This window comes from Symphalangus syndactylus, chromosome 8, assembly GCF_028878055.3.
Source record: "Symphalangus syndactylus isolate Jambi chromosome 8, NHGRI_mSymSyn1-v2.1_pri, whole genome shotgun sequence".
NCBI lineage: Eukaryota > Metazoa > Chordata > Mammalia > Primates > Hylobatidae > Symphalangus > Symphalangus syndactylus.
This window is the reverse complement of record NC_072430.2, coordinates 137,150,878-137,168,527: the sequence shown is the minus strand read 5'-3', so window position 1 is coordinate 137,168,527 and position 17,650 is coordinate 137,150,878. Positions and strand designations below refer to the sequence as shown.

Below are 17,650 nucleotides of genomic sequence, written 5' to 3'. Positions count from 1 at the left end.
GCAGGTCACATGAAAATGCTCCTACTAGAAATTCAATTTTCGCAACACCCCATGACTAGGACTTACTAGACACACATTTTGCCGATTAGAAAACGGAAGGTAAGAGATGAGGAGAGGCTTACTCAAGGTCACATTGCTGGTGTAACAAATGACACCAAAACTTTGTCACTTAAAACAACACACATTTATTATCTCACACAGTTTCTGGGGGTCAGGAATCCAGGAGCCACTTAGCTTGTGGTTCTGGCTTAGGGACTTTCATGGGCCTGCACGTAACATGTCTACTGGGCTGTGATCTCATCCGAAGGCCCTACTGGGGCAGAGGATTCATTTCCACATTCACTCACGTGGCTGTTGGCAGGAGGCCTTAGTTCCTTGCCATGTGGACCTCTCCATAGGGCTCCTCAACATGCCAGCTGGCTTCCCCAAAGTGAGAGATCCAACTGATGTGAGAATGAGGGCTAATGAGCAAGAAAGAGGCCACAGTGTCTTTCCTAACCGAATCTGGGAAGTGAGATACCATCACTTCTGCCTCATTCTATTGGTTACCCAGACCCCCCCGGTACAGAGTGAGGGGACTGCACAAGGGTGTGAATACTGGGCATCACTGGGGCCATCTTGGAGGTGGGCCGCCATACAAACAGACCCTTGTCTCCCAATTCCTGCAGCCTTGGTCTTTGGCCCTCAGGATAGGATTGAGTGGAGGCTGCCTTTGGGATAGGGTTGCTAGATTTAGCAAATAAAAGTGTGGGACAAATTTCAGAGAAACAACGAATGATTTTTTAGAATACATATGCCCCAAATAATGCATGACAACCCTATTTTGGAGAGGAGTAGGTGCTGGGGGGCAGGGGCCCTTTGGGGAGAGGTGCTGTGTTCTGGTCCTCTAGGATTTTGTGTGCAACCTCAGGCTGACCCCAAGTCTTTGTGGATGTCGATCCTGACCTTTCCATTCCAGTCCTCAACTTCCCAAAGGGACATAGGCAGAGTGGTCAAGGCAGAAAGAGTTAGGAAAGGATACTCTGGGGTCTGGAGGGAGGGAGGTGTCTTCAACCTCAGTCCCAGGTGAGGCCTCAGAAGCCTAAGGTTGAAGGGTAGGTGGGAAGAGGGAGGCTGGAGGGGCCAGAGAGTGAAGGCGCAGATTCCTGTCTGCTCTACCCCACACCTTGGGGGAGGAGGAGCAGAGAAGGGGCCCTATCTGTCTCACCCTTATCAGAGCTCTCCCCCTGAGGCCACCCTGAGTGACCTCCTCCCTGGACCCTGAACCAGCCTCAGGCCTCCCCCCAAATCGTCCTGCCCACCCGCTGTAGCCGATGTCCACCCTCAGACCATCTCAGGTGGCCCCTGTCTTGATTTCAGGGGAGCCATTGAGCATTGAGGAGTGGCTGCTCCCTCCCTTCCTTGGACTCTTCCCCAGTGTGAGGGGCGTGAGCCTCAGGGCTAGGAGTGGGTCTCATTAGGGACCGTGGCTCCTCTCTCAGACCCTGCTGTCTCCTGGCTCCCCCACAGGCCCACCCTAGATGAAGCGCTTGTCCTGCACGTCGTAGGAGTAGGGGTCCCCGGGAAAAGGCTGGGGTGGTGGCTGGTTGTAAACGCCCTGCAGGAAGATCCAGGCTGTGCCCACCACCATGACAGGCGTCACCACAAACAGGCAGAGGCGGTCCACTGTGCGTGCCACTCGGTTCCAGCTGTCTTTCTCCTGTGGGTAGGGGCAGAGAGAGTGGGGTGAGAAGGGCCTCAGGCCACAACGCCCCACTCCTAAGCTGGGGCCCAGCCATGGAGGCAGGGGGCGGCTCAGTGTGCCTGCAGAGGCTGCCTCGGGCTTGCAGGATAATGCCGGCTTGTCCCCAGCAAGGTCCCAGGCCCCTCTGGCCACAGGCAGGGCTGATCACTCTGTTGAGGAGGCAGAGAACAGACCATAGCCTCCCTCTCTGCTGTAGCACAGGGCTCTGGGGCTAGAGAGGAACTGAGGCCCAGGGGTCTCTCCTAGGGGCTGAGGAAGGCGGATAGACCCCTCTCTTCTCCCCCATCCCAGCAAGTCAGGGCTGCTGCCAGCCCATATGTGAACTGGGAAAAGGTGCCCTTTCTCAAGAGAGAATTTTTAGAAGTTGTATAATGTTGAATAACCATATATGGCTGCCTTTAAAATGTCTGGTTCTGTCTGGAGTATCAGGCTTGGAACTGAGTAGGGACAGAAGATGATTGGCAGCTGGGAGAAAGAAGGGACCCTAAGGGATGCTCAGAGTGTGGCCTGGACAGGGTGGAGCTGTGTGCCTACATGTGTGTGCCTGGCCCCAGTGCTGCTATAGGGTGCCAGGCAGGAGTTCTCTCTCCCTGGGGGGGCCTGGAATCTGTATCACATTAACTCCTTCATCTAAGTTGGTGTGTGCCTCTAAGGGGAACCCTGCCCTCTTAAGATAGAATACACTTAATCAGTGTCCTCCTTGAACACCTGTACATGGCAATCCTGTGGTTCCTTACCTCATTGTAATTGTTCTGGTCCCTCATGTGGTTAACAATGAAGTTTGCCCCGTCCACAGCTGGCTTCAGCTCATTGAAGAGTTCCTGCTGGGCTTGCTCAGAGCTTGCTGGGGGCCGGCCTACGGACAAGGGGCCAGAGTGGGTGTGAGGCCTGCCCCCACCCATCTCCCACAGATGGGCTGAAAACCAAGACCAGCAGGGACCCACGTGCAGTGGTGAGGCGCCTGGCCAGCCCGTGCCGCTCTGACTGCTTCTCGAACATGAGGTCACTGCGGGACTTGAGCAAGAAGTACTCCTCGGCCTTGGAGATGTATCCCAGGGAGCTGCTCCTCCGCACCAGGGCCCCAGGGCTGGGTCCATCCTCTGCTGGGCGGGACATGTGCAGGAGCTCCGGCAGGGTCTCCAGGAAGAGCTGGGGCCATGTCGAGGGGCCACAAGAAAGGTGTTGTTTTTTGTTTCTTGTTTTTGAGACGGAGTCTCACTCTGTCACCAGGCTGGAGTGCAGTGGCGTGATCTCGGCTCACTGCAACCTCTACCTCCCGGGTTCAAGTGATTCTCCTGCCTCAGCCTCCCAAGTAGTTGGGACTACAGGCACGCGCCAACATGCCCAGCTAATTTTTGTGTTTTTAGTAGAGATGGGGTTTCACCATGTTGGCCAGGATGGTCTTGCTTTCCTGACCTCGTGATCCGCCTGACTCGGCCTCCCAAAGTGCTGGGATTACAGGCGTGAGGCACCGCGCCCGGCCAAGAAAGGCCATTTTACAAGCATGGGGTGACCTTTACACATCCTAACATCTGTGACTTCATTCCTGGCTGCCACAAAGTGCTCCCCCGTCTGACTCTGTCATTGATTCCCTGATCTCCTACTGATGCACATGTAGGGTGCTTCCAGCTCTCCCACATCACCCATGGTACGGAGCAGAACCCATTCACTAAAAATGATTAGTTAAAGACCAAAAACCAAGGTAAATGCTCCAAATGCTAGAGTCTCCCCCATCAAATGCTGAAAGACAAAAAGAGTTGCTAAGGCCGGGCACAGTGGCTCACGCCTATAGTCCCAGCTCTTCGAGAAGCCAAGGCGGGTGGATCACTTGAGGTCAGGAGTTGGAGACCAGCATGGCCAACATGGTGAAACTCGTTTCTACTAAAAATACAAAAATTAGCCAGGCATGGTCGGGGGCGCCTGTAATCCCAGCTACTTAGGAGGCTGAAGCATGAAAATCACTTGAACCTAGGAGGCAGAGGTTGCAGTGAGCTGAGATCGAACCACTGCACTCCAGCCTGGGCGGCAGAGGGAGACTCCATCTCAAAAAAAAAAAAAAAAAAAAAAAAAAGTTGCTAAACTGCCTTCAGCTGTCCCAGAATAGCCAGCTGGCCCTGCAGTAGCCGAGAGGCAAGGGCAGCCCCCTCCTGAGTAGCCTGCACTCAGTCCTGCCCTTCTTCCTTCTGAGTTGCAGCATGCAGTGGAATGAGCACATCTTAAGTATATTGCTAGATGAATGTTTACAGATGCATTCCACTGGGTAAATCACCAGTGATGAGACAGTGAACATGATCCCCAAAAATCTCCCTCACACCTGCCCCCGCTCAGTTCCCTCCCAGCCCCAGAGATAGCCACCATTCTGACTTCTGTCACCAAAGATTGATTTGGCCTGTTCTTGAACTTCTTACAAAGTGAGGCCTGCAGCATGTGCTGCTGTGTCTGGTTTCCTTCACAGAACACTGTGCCAGGAGGTTCATGCGTGCAGGGGTGCAGCAGCCGCGGGTGCTTCCGCACTGCTGAGCAGCACTCCCATGGGGGTATACGTCCAGTGTCTTTACCCATTCTACAGATGGCCTTTGGACAACTTCCAGATTTTTTTTTTTTTTGGAGACAGAGTTTCGCTCTTGTCTCTCGTCGCCCAGGCTGGAGTGCAGTGGTAGGATCTCGGCTCACTGCAACCTCCACCTCCCAGGTTCAAGCGATTCTCGTACCTCAGCCCCCTGAGTAGCTGGGATTACAAGCACACACTACCACGCCCGGCTAATTTTTGTATTTTTAGTAGAGATGGGGTTTTACCATGTTGGCCAGGGTGGTCTCGAACTCCTGACCTCAGGTGATCCACCCGCCTCAGCCTCCCAAAGTGCTGGGATTACAGGCGTGAGCTACCACGCCCGGCCCCTGCTTTTTTTTTTTTTTTTTTTTTTTAGAGATTGGGGTCTCAATCTGTTGCCCAGACTGGGGTGCAGTGATGTGATCATAGCACATTGCAACCTCCAACTCCTGGGTTCCAGGGATCCTCCCACCTCAGCCTCCTGAGTAGCTGAGACTCCAGGTGTGAGCTACTGTACCTGGCTCAATCTCCAGCTTTTGGCTATTGAGAGTGCTTTTTTTTTTTTTTTCTTTGAGACAAGGTCTCATTCTGTTGCCCAGGCTGGAGTGCCCTGGCGCGATCACAGCTCACTGCAACTTTGACCTCCCAGGCTCAAGTGATCCACCCCAGCCTCTTGAGTAGCTGGGACTACAAGCATGCGCCACCACACCTGGCTAATTTTTTTGATTGTTTGTAGAGACAGGGGTGTCTCTATGTCGCCCAGGCTGGTCCCAACTCCTGGGCTCAAGAGATTCTCCCGCCTCAGCCTCCTGAAGTGCCAGGATTACAGTGATGAGCCTTTGCGCCGGGCCAGGTACTCACCTTCTTGACCCCCTCAGACAGCACATGGGTGCTGGGTGTTCGGAAGTGGATGTTGAGCACGATGACACAGATCACCACAACCATGGTGACCAGCACCATGCCGAAGAGCAGGAACCTGTGCGCAAACACTCAGCTTGGAGCCCCCAGGGCTGGGCTGGGCAAGCAGGGTGGGGCCGGGCTTGGGCGTCACTCACTTGCCGATAAGGGGGATGGCCATGGATGTGGCGGGCAGACGCTTGGAGATGAGCAGCAGGAAGACAGACTGAGCCAGGAGCACCGAGATGGCCACTGATGTCTTCTCGCCACCTGGGGAAGCCAGACTTAGCTGTGACCTTGGGGCACCGGTCCTAGAGGGTCCCGCTGTGGCCCCTGGCACCTCTGTAGTACCATGGTACCCTGATGAAAATTACGGGTTATGGAGCTAGAGTGCCTGGGTGCAAATCTCAGCTCTGCCACTTACTAGCTGGGTGACCTTGGGCAAGTAGCCCAACCTCTCTGTGCACCAGTTTTCTCAACTGTTAAATGTGGTGAGAGAGAGTGTGTTTAACACACATCACTCTGCCTGGCACTGGGTAAATGCTCATGAAAATCAGCTGTCACAACCCACCCACGCCACTGAACCCTACTGAAGCACAGACCTGGGCGCGTTACTCCCTGCTTAGAAAGCACCAAGTTGTCCTCGTAGCACCAGGACAACACCCCAACTCCCAGCCCCTCACTCAGAGACCCCAGCCCAGTGCTGTCTTGCTCTTCCCACCTGAATTCCTGCACGTGATGGCAAGGGCAGGAAGGGGGGCTCCCCTGCTGAGGTCCCCTCAGCCCCTGCCTGGCGCCATCCTTATTGGCATTGCTCCCCCCGCCTGGGGTAGCCGCACCCAATCCTGCTCAAGTCCATTCAAACTCCACCTCCTCTAGGAGCCCTCCCAACCCCACTGCAGATGGAAGGTGCCCCCCTTCTCCCTCCTCAAGTCCTGCCAGGGGCAGGGGCTGGGTGGCCTTTGACCCTGGGACTCACTATGCCCTGCGCATAGTAAACATTCTGAACTTGTAAACCACCGCCTCATAGAGTCAGGTGAGCATAGACGGGTTTCCTGCCTCACACCCTACTGTCCTAGAGACCCTGTTATTCGCCCACTGGTTCAACAGTTGAGGGCCTCCTGGTGTGCCAGGCCCACGGTCACATACTGGTGACCATGAGGGACTTGGTCTCTGCCCTGACAGAGGGACAGTTTAGCAGTTCTTCTGAGAGTCTGTGGGAAGTAGCATCTTGGAGATGCCCTGCCCTGTCCATTTAGGGATATTGCCCAGAGTCATACGGCCCTCCCTCTGGGTGGCCACCTGGCCCTCACACCTGGACACAGGCAGGGAGCTCCAAGAACAGAGACCCCAGGTGGCTCCCAGGAGGAAGTGAGGGGGCGGGGCTGGGGCTGGCCGTGCTCAGGTGGGCTTGAGGAGGGGGAGCAGGGGACGGGGCCTGGAGGCTCACTGTCGGCTGGTAGGTAGAAGACCAGGTTGACCATGAAGGAGATGAGCACGCAGGGCACCAGGATGTTGATGATGTAGAAGAGGGGCTTGCGGCGGATGATGAGGTAGAAGGTGACGTCCTGGCGGCTGGGGCTGTCCAGAGGGGCTCTGGGGTCCACGTTGACTCTGGCCGGCCGGTGGACTATCTCCCACTCCCCGTTCTCTGAGGGCGGCACATGGACACCTTAGGGTCAGGCCAGGCCAAGGGGGTTAGGCAGGGCCTGGGGACAGAATGAGGGGCTGGGCAAGGCAAGCCAGTCCAGAGATGCGGACGGGCTGTCTACGGGGTCCCGATGGTGGGTGTCGTTCCCTGGGGGGTCGGGATGGAAGTTTCCATCTGTGAGGGGAAATCTTCCTCTGTGACTGATTTCTTTTCTATCTTTTTGGAAAAAATAGAAGCTGAGGCCATACAGGACTCAAATAAGGAGCATCTTTTGGCTCAAAAGATACATCAGCCAAAAATAGGTATTGCAGATTAAAGACACCAAGTCAAACAAATGCTCTCAGACATTGAGCCTGTCTTCCTCAGTAACAAAGAAAACCCTCCTGGACATTAATTGAGCCACTCCTTCTCGGCCTGGGCCTTGGGGATAATGAGCCAGTGACAGTAAAACTATCCCTGCCGTGATGTGCCAGCCTGAGACAGTGAGACAGGGTCCCTTCTGATGGACGGGGCGAGTGGTAGGCTCCATGGAGGATCCGAGCCTGGGTACAGATCGGGGATGAGGATGTCAGGAGGGGTGGCAGACACCCCCATCAGGATGACACAGTCCTCATGCCAACCACACCCCTGGGCTCACCAGGCACAGGAAAGACTAAACCCCTGTCAGCCACAGGCATCTCATGTGGGAGAAGCATGACTTCAGGGCCTTGGCAGGGGCAGGGGGAGGCCCCTGGCACCTTCTCTCTCTGCCTTTGGGATAGCTTTGCATTCAGGAAGCGTGAGTGTCTGTGTGCTCCTCTGTGGGCGGGCATGTGTCTGCCCTTCTGTGTCTAGCTGCGTGTATGAGTAGCTGTGTATCCGTGTCCTAGGTGTGTGTGTGTGCACGTGTGTATCTCTGGGGTGGGCAGTGCCAGTGTGTCTGTATGTGTGTGTCTGAGGGACCTGCCCACCCACTGGCAGCTGCTCCCAGCACCTGTGAAGCCTTCAGGATCAATGATGATCCACTCCACAGGGTAGGTGCGGTTCTCTTCGGCGTCCTGTTTCAGGCTCAGGGTGATCTCTTTGGCCGTGTACTTGAGGGAACTGGGGAGGACAATGGGCAGAGAGTGACACTTGGCCACTGGCTGGGGCCACAGAGTGGGGAAGGGCTGGTAAGGGAGGACCATTGTGGGGAGGGCAGCACTAATCCAGACAGGGCAGGGGCCTCTGTCTGAGGGCGCTTCAGTCACCTTCTTTGGCCCCTGGCAGGGTGCTTTGGGGTGAGGGGTGGCTGGAGAAATGGGCACACCTGAACTTGAGGGAGCAGTTCTGCCAGTCGAAGGGGAAATAGGTGACAGAGATGGGGCAGGAGGAGCGGAAGATGGCAGGCGGCAGCCAGTACACAAAGCCGTAGTCATAGACAAGCACGTTGCAGGAGTAGGAAATCTGGAAGGAGCCGTCATTGCTGGGGGACAGGGACAAGAACCATAGTGAGCTCTGGCCACTCAGGACTGGCAGAGTTGGGGGAGGCAGAGGAGGCTTAAGGAAAGGAGGCAAGGTGACAGAGGGGAGGTCAGGGAGAGCTTGGCTCAACTTGTTCTCCAGCACAATCTCTGGGAGCCACACCATGTCCGGGGGGAGGCGCAGGACACTGATGTTTCCAAATTCTTCAGCATTCCACTTCAGCCGGTTGTCTGTCCAGCCCTGGAATCCCAAAGGCATGTCAGCGGTGCACTCTGCAGCCATCCAGGCTCCTGGCTCCCCCCACTTCCCTGAGAGAAGACTGAACGGGGTCTGAGAGCTGTGACAAAAGAGGTTTGGGGAAGGCAGGTACGGAATGTGGATTCAGGTCTGTCATGGACAGCTGTGCAGGATGCTCACTGCACAACTAAGGGAGCATTATTTCTACTGTGAGCACAGAAGATTTGTGTCTGTATTGTGGACTTTTGACAGGGAGGAGGAGAATGTTTTCTAGTAAACATCAAGATAAAGTGGCAATTTTCCAATATGGGAATCCTAATCCACTTGATGGTGACATCAGGGCTGGTGAAGGCAGTAGGTGGGGGAAGGACAGTTGGGCCTGGGGCTTCCCTGTAGGGAGGCACCAACCCCTCCTGGAGGACAGTGTCCAAGGCAGACGGGATCTCCAAGCGGAAGCAACCTGGAGCCCTGCATCCACCCCACCCCCACCCCGCCAGCTCTGGGAGAGGCATTCTCTTTTTTTCAAGCTCCGCCTCCCAGGGGTCACACCATTCTCCTGCCTCAGCTTCCCGAGTAGCTGGAACTACAGGTACCCGCCACCACACCCGGCTAATTTTTTGTATTTTTAGTAGAGACGGGGTTTCACCGTGTTAGCCAAGATGGTCTCGATCTCCTGACCTTGTGATCCACCCCCCCTCGGCCTTCCAAAGTGCTGGGATTACAGGCGTGAGCCACTGCGTCTGGCTGGGAGGGGCATTCTTACGTGCTCTATCCACACGTTGGTAGTGAGGGTCTCCTCAACTTCCTTCTGTAATTAGACGGTAGGGCCATCCTTCAGGGCCATATCATTCTTTTATCTGCACACATTCACCCACTCTCTCTCTCTTTTTCTTTTTTTTCTGGAGTCTTGCTCAGTTGCCCAGAATGGAGTGCAGTGGCACGATCTCAGCTCACTGCAACCTGCAACCTCTGCCTCCTGGGTTCAAGTGATTCTCCTGCCTCAGCCTTCCTAGTAGCTTGGATTGAGGGCACACACCATCACACCCGGCTAATTTTTGTATTTTTAGTAGAGATCAGGTTTTACTATGTTGGCCAGGCTGGTCTCGAACTCCTGACCTCAGGTGATCCGCCCACCTCGGCCTCCCAAAGTGCTGGGATTACAGGCATGAGCCACCACACCCGGCCTACATTCACCCACTCTCAACTGGCACCCAGGGAAACTGTGGCATCTGGGCCCTGATCACTTGCAGTCAGGAGTGGGTGGGCAGCCAGGGAGCAGAGAGGACCGGTGGCCTCTGAAGTGTGTCACAGATGGGGCATGCTATGGGTGTGGATGGGGGACTCCCCAGAGCTGACACTGGAGGGGCAGGACAGCAGCCTCTCAGGGCACAGAGCAGCCGCAGCACGTTTCCCAGGAAGGGAGCGGCCATAGGCCAGGTGGGGGCTTGTAGCTTCCTCCATGGCTATCCTGGTCCTGGAAAGCCATCCCTGCCCTCCCTCCCAACCCAGCACTGGAGGGCCTCTCACCAGGGAGATGAGGTTGGAGAGTGTGAGGGCCAGGGAAACGTCCACACTCTCCTCTTTGTGTGCCACGGGCCGGAGCTCCTTGTTGTAGCCCTTCTCTTGAAACAGGTGCCGGATCAGCCGCTCCTCCTCGTTCAGCCCCCAGCTGCCTGGGGAGGGTCAGGGACAAGGACTGAATGGGGCCCTGGGCAGGGGACTCAGGAAGGAAGCTGCCCTGAGGTCCTGCTGGACCATGAGGTTGGGATGAGCAGGGGGGAATCCAACCACTCCCTGGGAGTGGGGACCCCAGAAGGCGGCCCCCCACACGGAGAGATGGCAGAGTGGGAATGGAGTGAGTGAGGAACCATGCGGTGTGGGGCCTGGGTGGGCATCACGGGGGACCCCAGGGTGGGGAGGATCTCTTCCCTTACCACACACCGCCAGGGCAGCCAGCAGCCCCAGTGTCAGCACTGGCCCCTCCATCCCATCCCTCTGACTGGGATGTGCATCTGCCCCTCCCGTCTACTGGGCTGTGGAATGAGGGTGGGCAGGAGAGGGGACAGGTGTTGGGGGAGGAGGGGGTCAACGGGAAGAGGCAGCCGGAAACACAATCTGACACCTCATGGCGGTAGGGGACGGGCAAGCCAGGGCAGGAGCCCAAGGACATGAGGCAAAGATCCCAGGCTGGGACTCCCCGCAGCTTGGAGGCGGGGGGGTTTGGGGGGCGGGCCGGGGGGGGCGCTGGGCGGAGACGCTGGGCACTGGGGCCAGCGCTGGGCAGCCATGCACAGGGGCGGGGCAACAGGCAGGCCAGCTGCTGCTGCTTCTCAGGAGGCAGGAGATAGGCTCAGATGGGGGCCTCACAGCTCCTTTCCAGCCTCTGTTACCCTTGCCAACTGCTTCCGGAGGCAGCCCTGCCTGGGCCCCACCCCTGAGACTGAGTGTCCACCCACGAGGTCCCATCCCAAGAAAGCTCCAGAGTTGTTTCCGTGTATTATAAATAACATTTATTAAAGCAGCTGTGATTCTCTGATTGTAAACCTGGGAGGACACGGGGGGCCCAGGACCCCCACCCCATCCCACCCGCACACACCCAGCCACTGTGGCAGTGACAGTTTGTCATTATGCTCCCGAACCCCTCTCAGCCCCTGGGAGCAGTGGGTCCTCCCCAGGGGCTGGGGGCCCAGACATGGCTCAGGATTGCCTGGAGGGGGGTACCTGAGGGTTGAGTGGGTGGTGCCCCTTCCTTTCCAGCCCGGGCCCCTGCCCTACATCCATCCAGGGTCCCTCGGGCTCCCCTTCTGCCAGGGCAGCCACGCGGAAGGCCTGCAGGGCCTGCACCAGCAGCCGGGGGAGGCTGCGGGCCAGTGTGGCCGGCTCCAGGCCCACCAGGCCGCTGAAGGCCACATGCCGACCCCCCAAGCCTGCCCGCACCCAGGCTCTGAAGAGCCCGGTCAGTGTCTTGGAGCCCAGATCTGCCAGGACCTACAGAGGGAGGAGCGGGGATCAGGGGCGCAGAAACTCACTCCTGAGTTGAAATCCCAGAGGTCACCCCCTCTCCCCCTGGGCCCCAGAAACTCTCACCTAGATCCATGCTCCTCCCTTTCTCCCGGAAACCCTGCTCATTTCCTGCTCACGTGGACACTCCCACCCACCCCTCTACTCACTCTCCCCACCACCACCCCCAATGGCCTGGCTCACACTCTGCAGGCCCCACTCCCTTCCCCTCGGACCCTCTACCTCCCCCCAGAGCTGGGGCAGAGGCAATCCCAAGCTGCTGGGAGGGTATCGGGGCTGGGCCCTCTGCATCTTCCCTGGGCTGGGTCTCAGCCTTTCCAGGCTACCGTGAAGGAGTCTGGAAGCTTGGGGACCTACCTCATGAAAGTTCATGGCCAGGTGCTCCGAGGGGACCTGCAGGATCCAGGCATGGGCCCCCTGCAGGGCAGCCAACTTCTGTCGCAGGGGCTCCAGCCCAGGGCAGCCTGGAGGAAGAGGAGAGGCCCCGGGAATAATGAAGAGTTGCGGTATGGAACTGGGGGTGGCACTCCCACCAGCACCTCAGGATGGCCTCCCCGGGGACACACTTATCCTTTTATGCTATAGATGGGAAAACTGAGGCTCAGAGAGATTAAGCAGTAATACCAGGCAAAGCATCTCTGTTTGACACTGATGAGAGCCAAAACCACAAGTACTATAAAAGAGTCATACGCTCTATGGCGGGGAGGGGAGAGCGAGTCCACCCTGTTGCCCCACGGGGTAAGCACTTCCCAGAGTTGCCGCAGAAGCGCTTCCGACCTCGTCCAGGCCCTCAGCCTATCCCCTCCCGAAGGTCTGCAGGGGGCGTCATTACCATTGGCTTCTCCGCGCGCCTCCGGCCTCCGCTTCGGGAACCGAGTGCCTGCAGCCCGCGATCCTGGGGAGGCACAGGGTTAGGGGACCGCCTCGGCGGAGAAAGTGGCTCTGCCGCGCGGGTGGGGCAAGGCCAGGGCTGGGCTGGGCTGGAGGGCGCGGGGTACCTGAGTGAAGCCGCAGCTCGCGGGCGGGGTGCAGGGGAGACTCCCGGAGCGCTGGAGCGGGGCGAGCCAGGGAGGGGGACAGGCGCCGCAGCCCCGGACGCGGGCCGAGCAGCTCCTGGGCGTTCCGCAGCAGGCCCAGCAGCGTGTGCGCCAGCGAGCGCAGCTCTGCAGACCGGACAGGAGTCGGAGCTGCGGTCAGAGGCTGGCCAGGCCCCCTCCCCTCCGCCCCCCGTCCGGGTCCCGGTGAACAGAACTGACCGCATCGCCGCCGGCGCTGCAGGCACTGCTGGTGCGCCAGGCGCGCACAGGCGCCTTGGGACCCGGGGCACAGGCGGGCGTAGAAGGCGCAGAGCCGGGCTGCGTCTGCCTGCAGCTCCTGCGGGGGGTCCCAGGCCAGAAGCTCCCTGCAGCTGGGCTCGCGGCTGGAGGAGGCTGCTGCGGGCGGGACAGGGGTCAGCTCACCCTCTGTTTGGGGCCCTAGCCCCCGCACTGCTTCCCTGGAAGGAGACAGGCTTTCCCGAGGCAGAAGGGAGCTGGGAATGCGCATGGGCCCGCATGGAAACGGGCTTGTCCCACGGTTGTCCGTTGGGACACTGGGGACGGGGCATTGGAAAAGAGGGCGCTCACCGCTCATCTGCTCCTGGAGCCAGTCCTTGAACACCGCCACGCGGGTGTAGACCCCGGGCTTTCCTGGCTCCCCGCAGCCGTCCCCCCAGGAGGTGACTCCGAACAGGACCTCTCTAGGGCGGGGGCCAGGTTCAGAACAAGTCAGGGGGCCTCCCGAGTCACCCTGCAGGGCCAAGAGAGAGGACGCTGCATTCATCTGCCCCCTATGACGCCTGCCTTACGCCTGGCAGGTGTGAGCTTGCCACCTGTGTCCATTTTAGGGATGAGGACAGAGAGGCTCAGAGAAGTCGAGTGACAGCCAGACGTGGAAGGAAAAGAGGCCGTAGTGGCCCTGGGGAGGCTCAGCCGGCCTTTTCTCATCAGACTGGGTTCATACCTGGCACGAGTCAACGCCCCCCGCCAGGTACCCGGCGCAAAGCATGGTGCTGGGGCGCAGTCCGGGCCCCAGGGCCCTTCGGCAGGTGTCGGTGCTGAGCAGGGGAACACGGGCCTCTCTCACTGCTTCAGCCTCAGGCCCCTCTGCAGGGAAGGGGTGGAAGGCTCAGGTTTGGAGGGCAAGAGTCCCGCCTTGAGGGTCCCCTTCCCACTACCCCCCTTGATTCTTCCCCCTTTGAAAGAGCAGGCAGCATTTTTCCAAGGCAACCCGGCCTCCCCACACTCTATTACCTCGGACCCCCAATTCTTCCCACCACGCGCCGGCTCACCCACGCCCAGTACCTTCGAAGAGGGCCCCCCAGCCCGCAATGGCGCAGGCGGTTCCGGCAGGGGGCTCCTGGGGCTCTTGGGGCAGGCACACCGGGCGCGCCGGTCCCCCCGGGCTCACCGGCGTCCACAGCTGCACCAGAGCCAGGTCGTTGTGGAAGGTCCGCGGGTCAAACTGAGGAGGGGGAGGCGGCGCAGGGTCAAGGAGGCACGGGTGGGGGTGCGGTGCCCAGCCTTGGGGGCCTGGGGACTGCCTTCTCACCTTGGGGTGGGGCAGGATGCGGTTCACTGGCACCTCTTCCGCTTGCTCTCCCCGGGGCCCCTCGGCCAGCGTCACAGTCCACAGAAGCTCATTCGGGGCGCTGCGGGTCGAGCGGCAGCTGAGACGCAGGAAGGACAGGGGCACACGCAGCAGGCCCCTCGGAGACCCTGCCCCTCCGCCCGCATGCCGGGCTTTCTCCACCTGGGGGCAGGGAGGGCGGGCCGGGGTAGGGTCCCGTCCCAGAGGGGGCGAACGCGCCCGGCGGTGCCACCCCCTCCGGGCTGGCATCCTGGCGGGGCGGCGCGGCGCCTTGAGACGGGGAAGCCCGGGGCCGGCTGCCGCCAGGGGGCAACAGAGACCACCTTTTCCCGCGCGTTGCCCGCCCGACAACCCGGCAGGTGCGGGGCCCAGCGCCGGGGACCCCAGCTGGGCAGGGCCTGGGGGTCCTACTTACCCTACAAAGCAGTGCGCTGCCGTGAGCACCCAGGACGCCGCTACCAGGACGCCGCCGCACAGAGGCTGCCCGCCGAGCTGCAGCCTCACCAGCCAGGGCCAGGCCCCGGGCGGCGCCGCGCTGCCCCCCACGATGCGGCCGTGGGCCCGCGTCACGTTGGCAGTGCTCGGGCGCCTCTCGCCGCACGGCCCTAGAAAGGGGTAAGGGGTGTCACGAGGGACATGTTCTGGCCATCCTCGCCTTCGAGGCCCACCCGGCTCTCAGGCCTGCTTCCTCGAGCCTTTTCAGCCTCACCTGGCTCAGGTGGGTCCTGGAGGGGAGCTTGAGGCCTGGGGCGCCCAGATCCTGCGGAGAAACAGACCTTTGAGTCTCACTGCCGCCCTTTTGCCTGTCCTCAGCTCAGGCTGGGCCGAGCCTCTCTCTCCCCATCTCTCCTTTTGCGCTCAACCCTCCAGCCCACACAGGTTCTATTTCAGCAACCATGAACTTCTCCTGGTCACCACAGGAGCCCAGAGTGTTTCCGCCTCCCTGCCTTTGCACAGGCCATGCCCCAAGCCTAGCGTGTCCTTTCCACCTGGAGAGACAAACCTTCACAAACGTAGTCTGGGTTGCAGCCCAACTCAGTCTCTGTCCCCAAGAGGGGAGTGAAGACTGAAGGGAAGGGACAGGGGCAGCAGAATGGGCCCAGGGTAGGCAGCAAGCTCACTGGGGCACGGGGGGGGGGCAGGGTGGGCACCTCGGCACTCGTGCGATCTGTGCTGGATCTCCATCGCCACTCGGTTTATTGCCCACTGGGCGCTCCTCTGGGCTGCCTGCAACGCCTGAGTCCCCTGGGCCGACAGAACTGCTGGGACAGGGGGCACACAATCATGCGCGGTTGGGGAAGAGCCTCAGCCTCATCCTCCTGGCCCCAGCCCTGAGCCCTGCCTCCGGAGCCCCATGAGCCTGGGACAGAACGAGAAGGCGAGTGAGCCCCGGGGACGCTGGGCCCAGCACTAAGAGCCCGTGGTCCCGGGTTTTCAGCCCAAGATGTCTCCCTAATTCAACCGAGCTGGACTGGAATCTTTGAAAGGTGCTTTTCCTTAACAATTTTTTTTTAAAGACACCATCCCAAAGATATAGACATGGCAGAACTCAGCTTTGTTGACTGAAAGTAGCTGTGTTTGAGTGGCCCACCTTCGGCGGGGACAGCCAAGGGCGTGGTGCTGCCCCGGGCCGTTTCTCTCTGCTTCATGGGGCCTTCTCTCCATTCCTTTCCGCATGCTTAACAGCTCCCCTTCCCTTTCCCGCCACACCCCTCCTCTCCCACCTAGATCTCAGTTCTTGGCCCCTTCTCGCAGCAGAGTGGGCGGAAGGGGCCAAAGGTCCTTATGAGTGGGGGTGACAAGCTCTTCTGTCCCCGCCCGCCCAGGGTCCCACTTCCTCTACGTTCCTCCTGACTCCGCGGCTCTCAGACCAGCCTGGACTTACCTTGCAGGGTGCTGGGGGGCAGGCGCGTGTACAGTGGGTGCCCGTGGGCAAACCATGAGCTTGGGAGGGGTAGCAGCAGCAGCACAGCCAGCAGCATGGTGACCAGGAGCTGGGGTGAGAGACCCCCGTCCTCTCTCCTCCTCGGAGTCCACCTTCCGGGCGCCTATCCTTTGGTGCCTGCCTTCTGCTGCCTTTCGGCCCCCAGGCACTGAATTCTTGTCCCTCAAATCATCTGACCCCGTTCTCTTACATCAAAATTACCCGCCTCCCTGGTCAGCCCTCACCTGGCCCTTAACTCCTAGGAGCCCACAGGGGAATGGGGCTGCGGGGTCTTTATAGAGGACAGCCTGGGGGAGGGGTGCACGGGAGGGTGGCCAAGATTGGGGGAGGAGTGGGGTAAGTGGGCTTGACCTTCACCTTTGAAGTCTCATCATCCCAGCTCTGAGCCCCCCTTCTGTCAAAGGAGCCCTTGTTTCTGCGGCTCCATCAAAGGGGCCAAGACAGGGAAGAAGAGCTGACGGTTGGGCTGCAGGCCAGGCAGAGGGGGGCTGCTGGGTGGGGGCGGGCCCTGGCTCCAGGGCTGGGATGGGGGGGGATCCCCATCTGCCTCTACCCCCTGAGGAGCTTACAGCTATGACGGGGCAGACACTCCTGGAGGGAGGAGGGCAGGGGGTGTCTGGGGTTTCTCAGCAGCCCCACCCCCTGAGGAAGCCCTGGAGCTCCCCACCCCTCTGCCCCTAATTGCTTGGCAGAGTCCCTCCCCAATGTGGCCATTTCTAAAGATGATCAAAGCAGCCTAATTAGCGCCGTAATTGCCGCACTGGGGGTGGTGGGGTGGGAAGGGGCAGAGGCAGGCAGCCGCAGGAGTGGCGCAGAAAGGGAGGCGGGAGATGAAAGGCCCACAGTGGCCCAGTTCCGGGAGGACAGGCCCTAGCAGCTTCTGACGCTCTCCCAGACCCCCTGGCCCTGCACGGTGCCCGCTCTGCCTGTCCAGCATTGTTCTGTGACCCTGATCTGGCAGTGGGATTCTTCTGGAGTCCTCTGGAGTCTCATGGGCAGGGCCACACAGCTCTCCTGGGATTGAGTTACCACCTGGGGTAGGGTAGTGCCCGTCCACGCTGCCCAGGCTCCCCAATTCATGTGAGGTGAACTGGTGGGAATATTTATCAGCAAATGCTATGACCCAGGGCTCTTTCCCCCTGGAGAGCCAGCTGTTCCACAGTCACCAGCACACCATGCTAAGGACCCCTTTCCCCAGTTACCACCGCACCTCACCGTGACAATACCTCTACTTCAGGAATGCTCTGAAAATACTGTCTGCGGATGATTCTGGTAAGTGAATTTGGTGAAGTTGGAAAGGACTCTATTCACCAGAGTATCTATCCATCTTGCAGGGTATCTTTTTATCTATGACCTCCAAAATCTTGGCAGACAGGGCATTAGCTCAGCACAGCTTGAATTTTAGCATAAACAGAGAAAGTGTCCAAAGGAAGATCGCCTGTGGTTCCCAGTAACAGCCACCAAAGCAGGGGACCCAGGAGCAGAGCAGGTGGGTGGGAAATCCTCACAGGCCTCTGTGAGGATTCGACAGAG

General features: G+C 59.3%; 2 protein-coding genes across 4 annotated transcripts; both read right to left on the bottom strand.

The window, feature by feature from the left end:
* Positions 1–165: 165 nt before the first annotated feature.
* On the bottom strand, positions 166–10,677 carry CHRND (cholinergic receptor nicotinic delta subunit). Of its 2 annotated transcripts, XM_055290996.2 has the most exons (12): positions 10,458–10,677; positions 10,051–10,196; positions 9,287–9,331; positions 8,417–8,526; positions 8,132–8,287; positions 7,817–7,926; positions 6,643–6,843; positions 5,351–5,462; positions 5,157–5,271; positions 2,689–2,893; positions 2,482–2,600; positions 166–1,699 (listed from the first exon to the last, which is right to left on the bottom strand). In XM_055290996.2, exons 1-12 carry the CDS (start codon positions 10,507–10,509, stop codon positions 1,517–1,519), a joined length of 1,554 nt encoding a protein of 517 aa, XP_055146971.1. In that variant the 5' UTR covers positions 10,510–10,677; the 3' UTR covers positions 166–1,516. The 2 variants fall into 2 exon arrangements, with proteins under 2 accessions (XP_055146971.1, XP_055146972.1); XM_055290997.1 differs by lacking the exon at positions 9,287–9,331 and having other exon boundaries at positions 10,458–10,565.
* Positions 10,678–11,010: 333 nt separating this feature from the next.
* PRSS56 (serine protease 56) lies at positions 11,011–16,365 on the bottom strand. 2 transcript variants are annotated; one of them, XM_055290993.1, is made up of 13 exons: positions 16,058–16,365; positions 15,324–15,431; positions 14,882–14,932; positions 14,588–14,777; positions 14,134–14,233; positions 13,887–14,046; positions 13,546–13,688; positions 13,170–13,332; positions 12,801–12,974; positions 12,543–12,707; positions 12,377–12,439; positions 11,902–12,008; positions 11,011–11,511 (listed from the first exon to the last, which is right to left on the bottom strand). In XM_055290993.1, exons 1-13 carry the CDS (start codon positions 16,152–16,154, stop codon positions 11,221–11,223), a joined length of 1,812 nt encoding a protein of 603 aa, XP_055146968.1. In that variant the 5' UTR covers positions 16,155–16,365; the 3' UTR covers positions 11,011–11,220. The 2 variants fall into 2 exon arrangements, with proteins under 2 accessions (XP_055146968.1, XP_055146967.1); XM_055290992.1 differs by having other exon boundaries at positions 12,801–12,977; positions 16,058–16,290.
* Positions 16,366–17,650: the final 1,285 nt, after the last annotated feature.

What these genes read in the sequence shown, in the direction of transcription:
- CHRND (XM_055290996.2), bottom strand. Translation starts at nt 10,509, where the DNA reads ATGGAGGGGCCAGTGCTGACACTGGGGCTGCTGGCTGCCCTGGCGGTG. An exon ending in GGCTGCCCTGGCGGTGTGTG is followed by an intron (nt 10,197 to 10,457) that starts GTAAGGGAAGAG and finishes GACCCTCCCCAG; the next exon opens with GCAGCTGGGGGCTGAACGAG. An exon ending in CAGGCGCCTCACCACTGCAC is followed by an intron (nt 2,601 to 2,688) that starts GTGGGTCCCTGC and finishes CCTTGTCCGTAG; the next exon opens with GCCGGCCCCCAGCAAGCTCT.
- PRSS56 (XM_055290992.1), bottom strand. Translation starts at nt 16,154, where the DNA reads ATGCTGCTGGCTGTGCTGCTGCTGCTACCCCTCCCAAGCTCATGGTTT. An exon ending in GGGGCGTTGACTCGTGCCAG is followed by an intron (nt 13,333 to 13,545) that starts GTATGAACCCAG and finishes TTGGCCCTGCAG; the next exon opens with GGTGACTCGGGAGGCCCCCT. An exon ending in TGGCCATGAACTTTCATGAG is followed by an intron (nt 11,512 to 11,901) that starts GTAGGTCCCCAA and finishes CTCCCTCTGTAG; the next exon opens with GTCCTGGCAGATCTGGGCTC.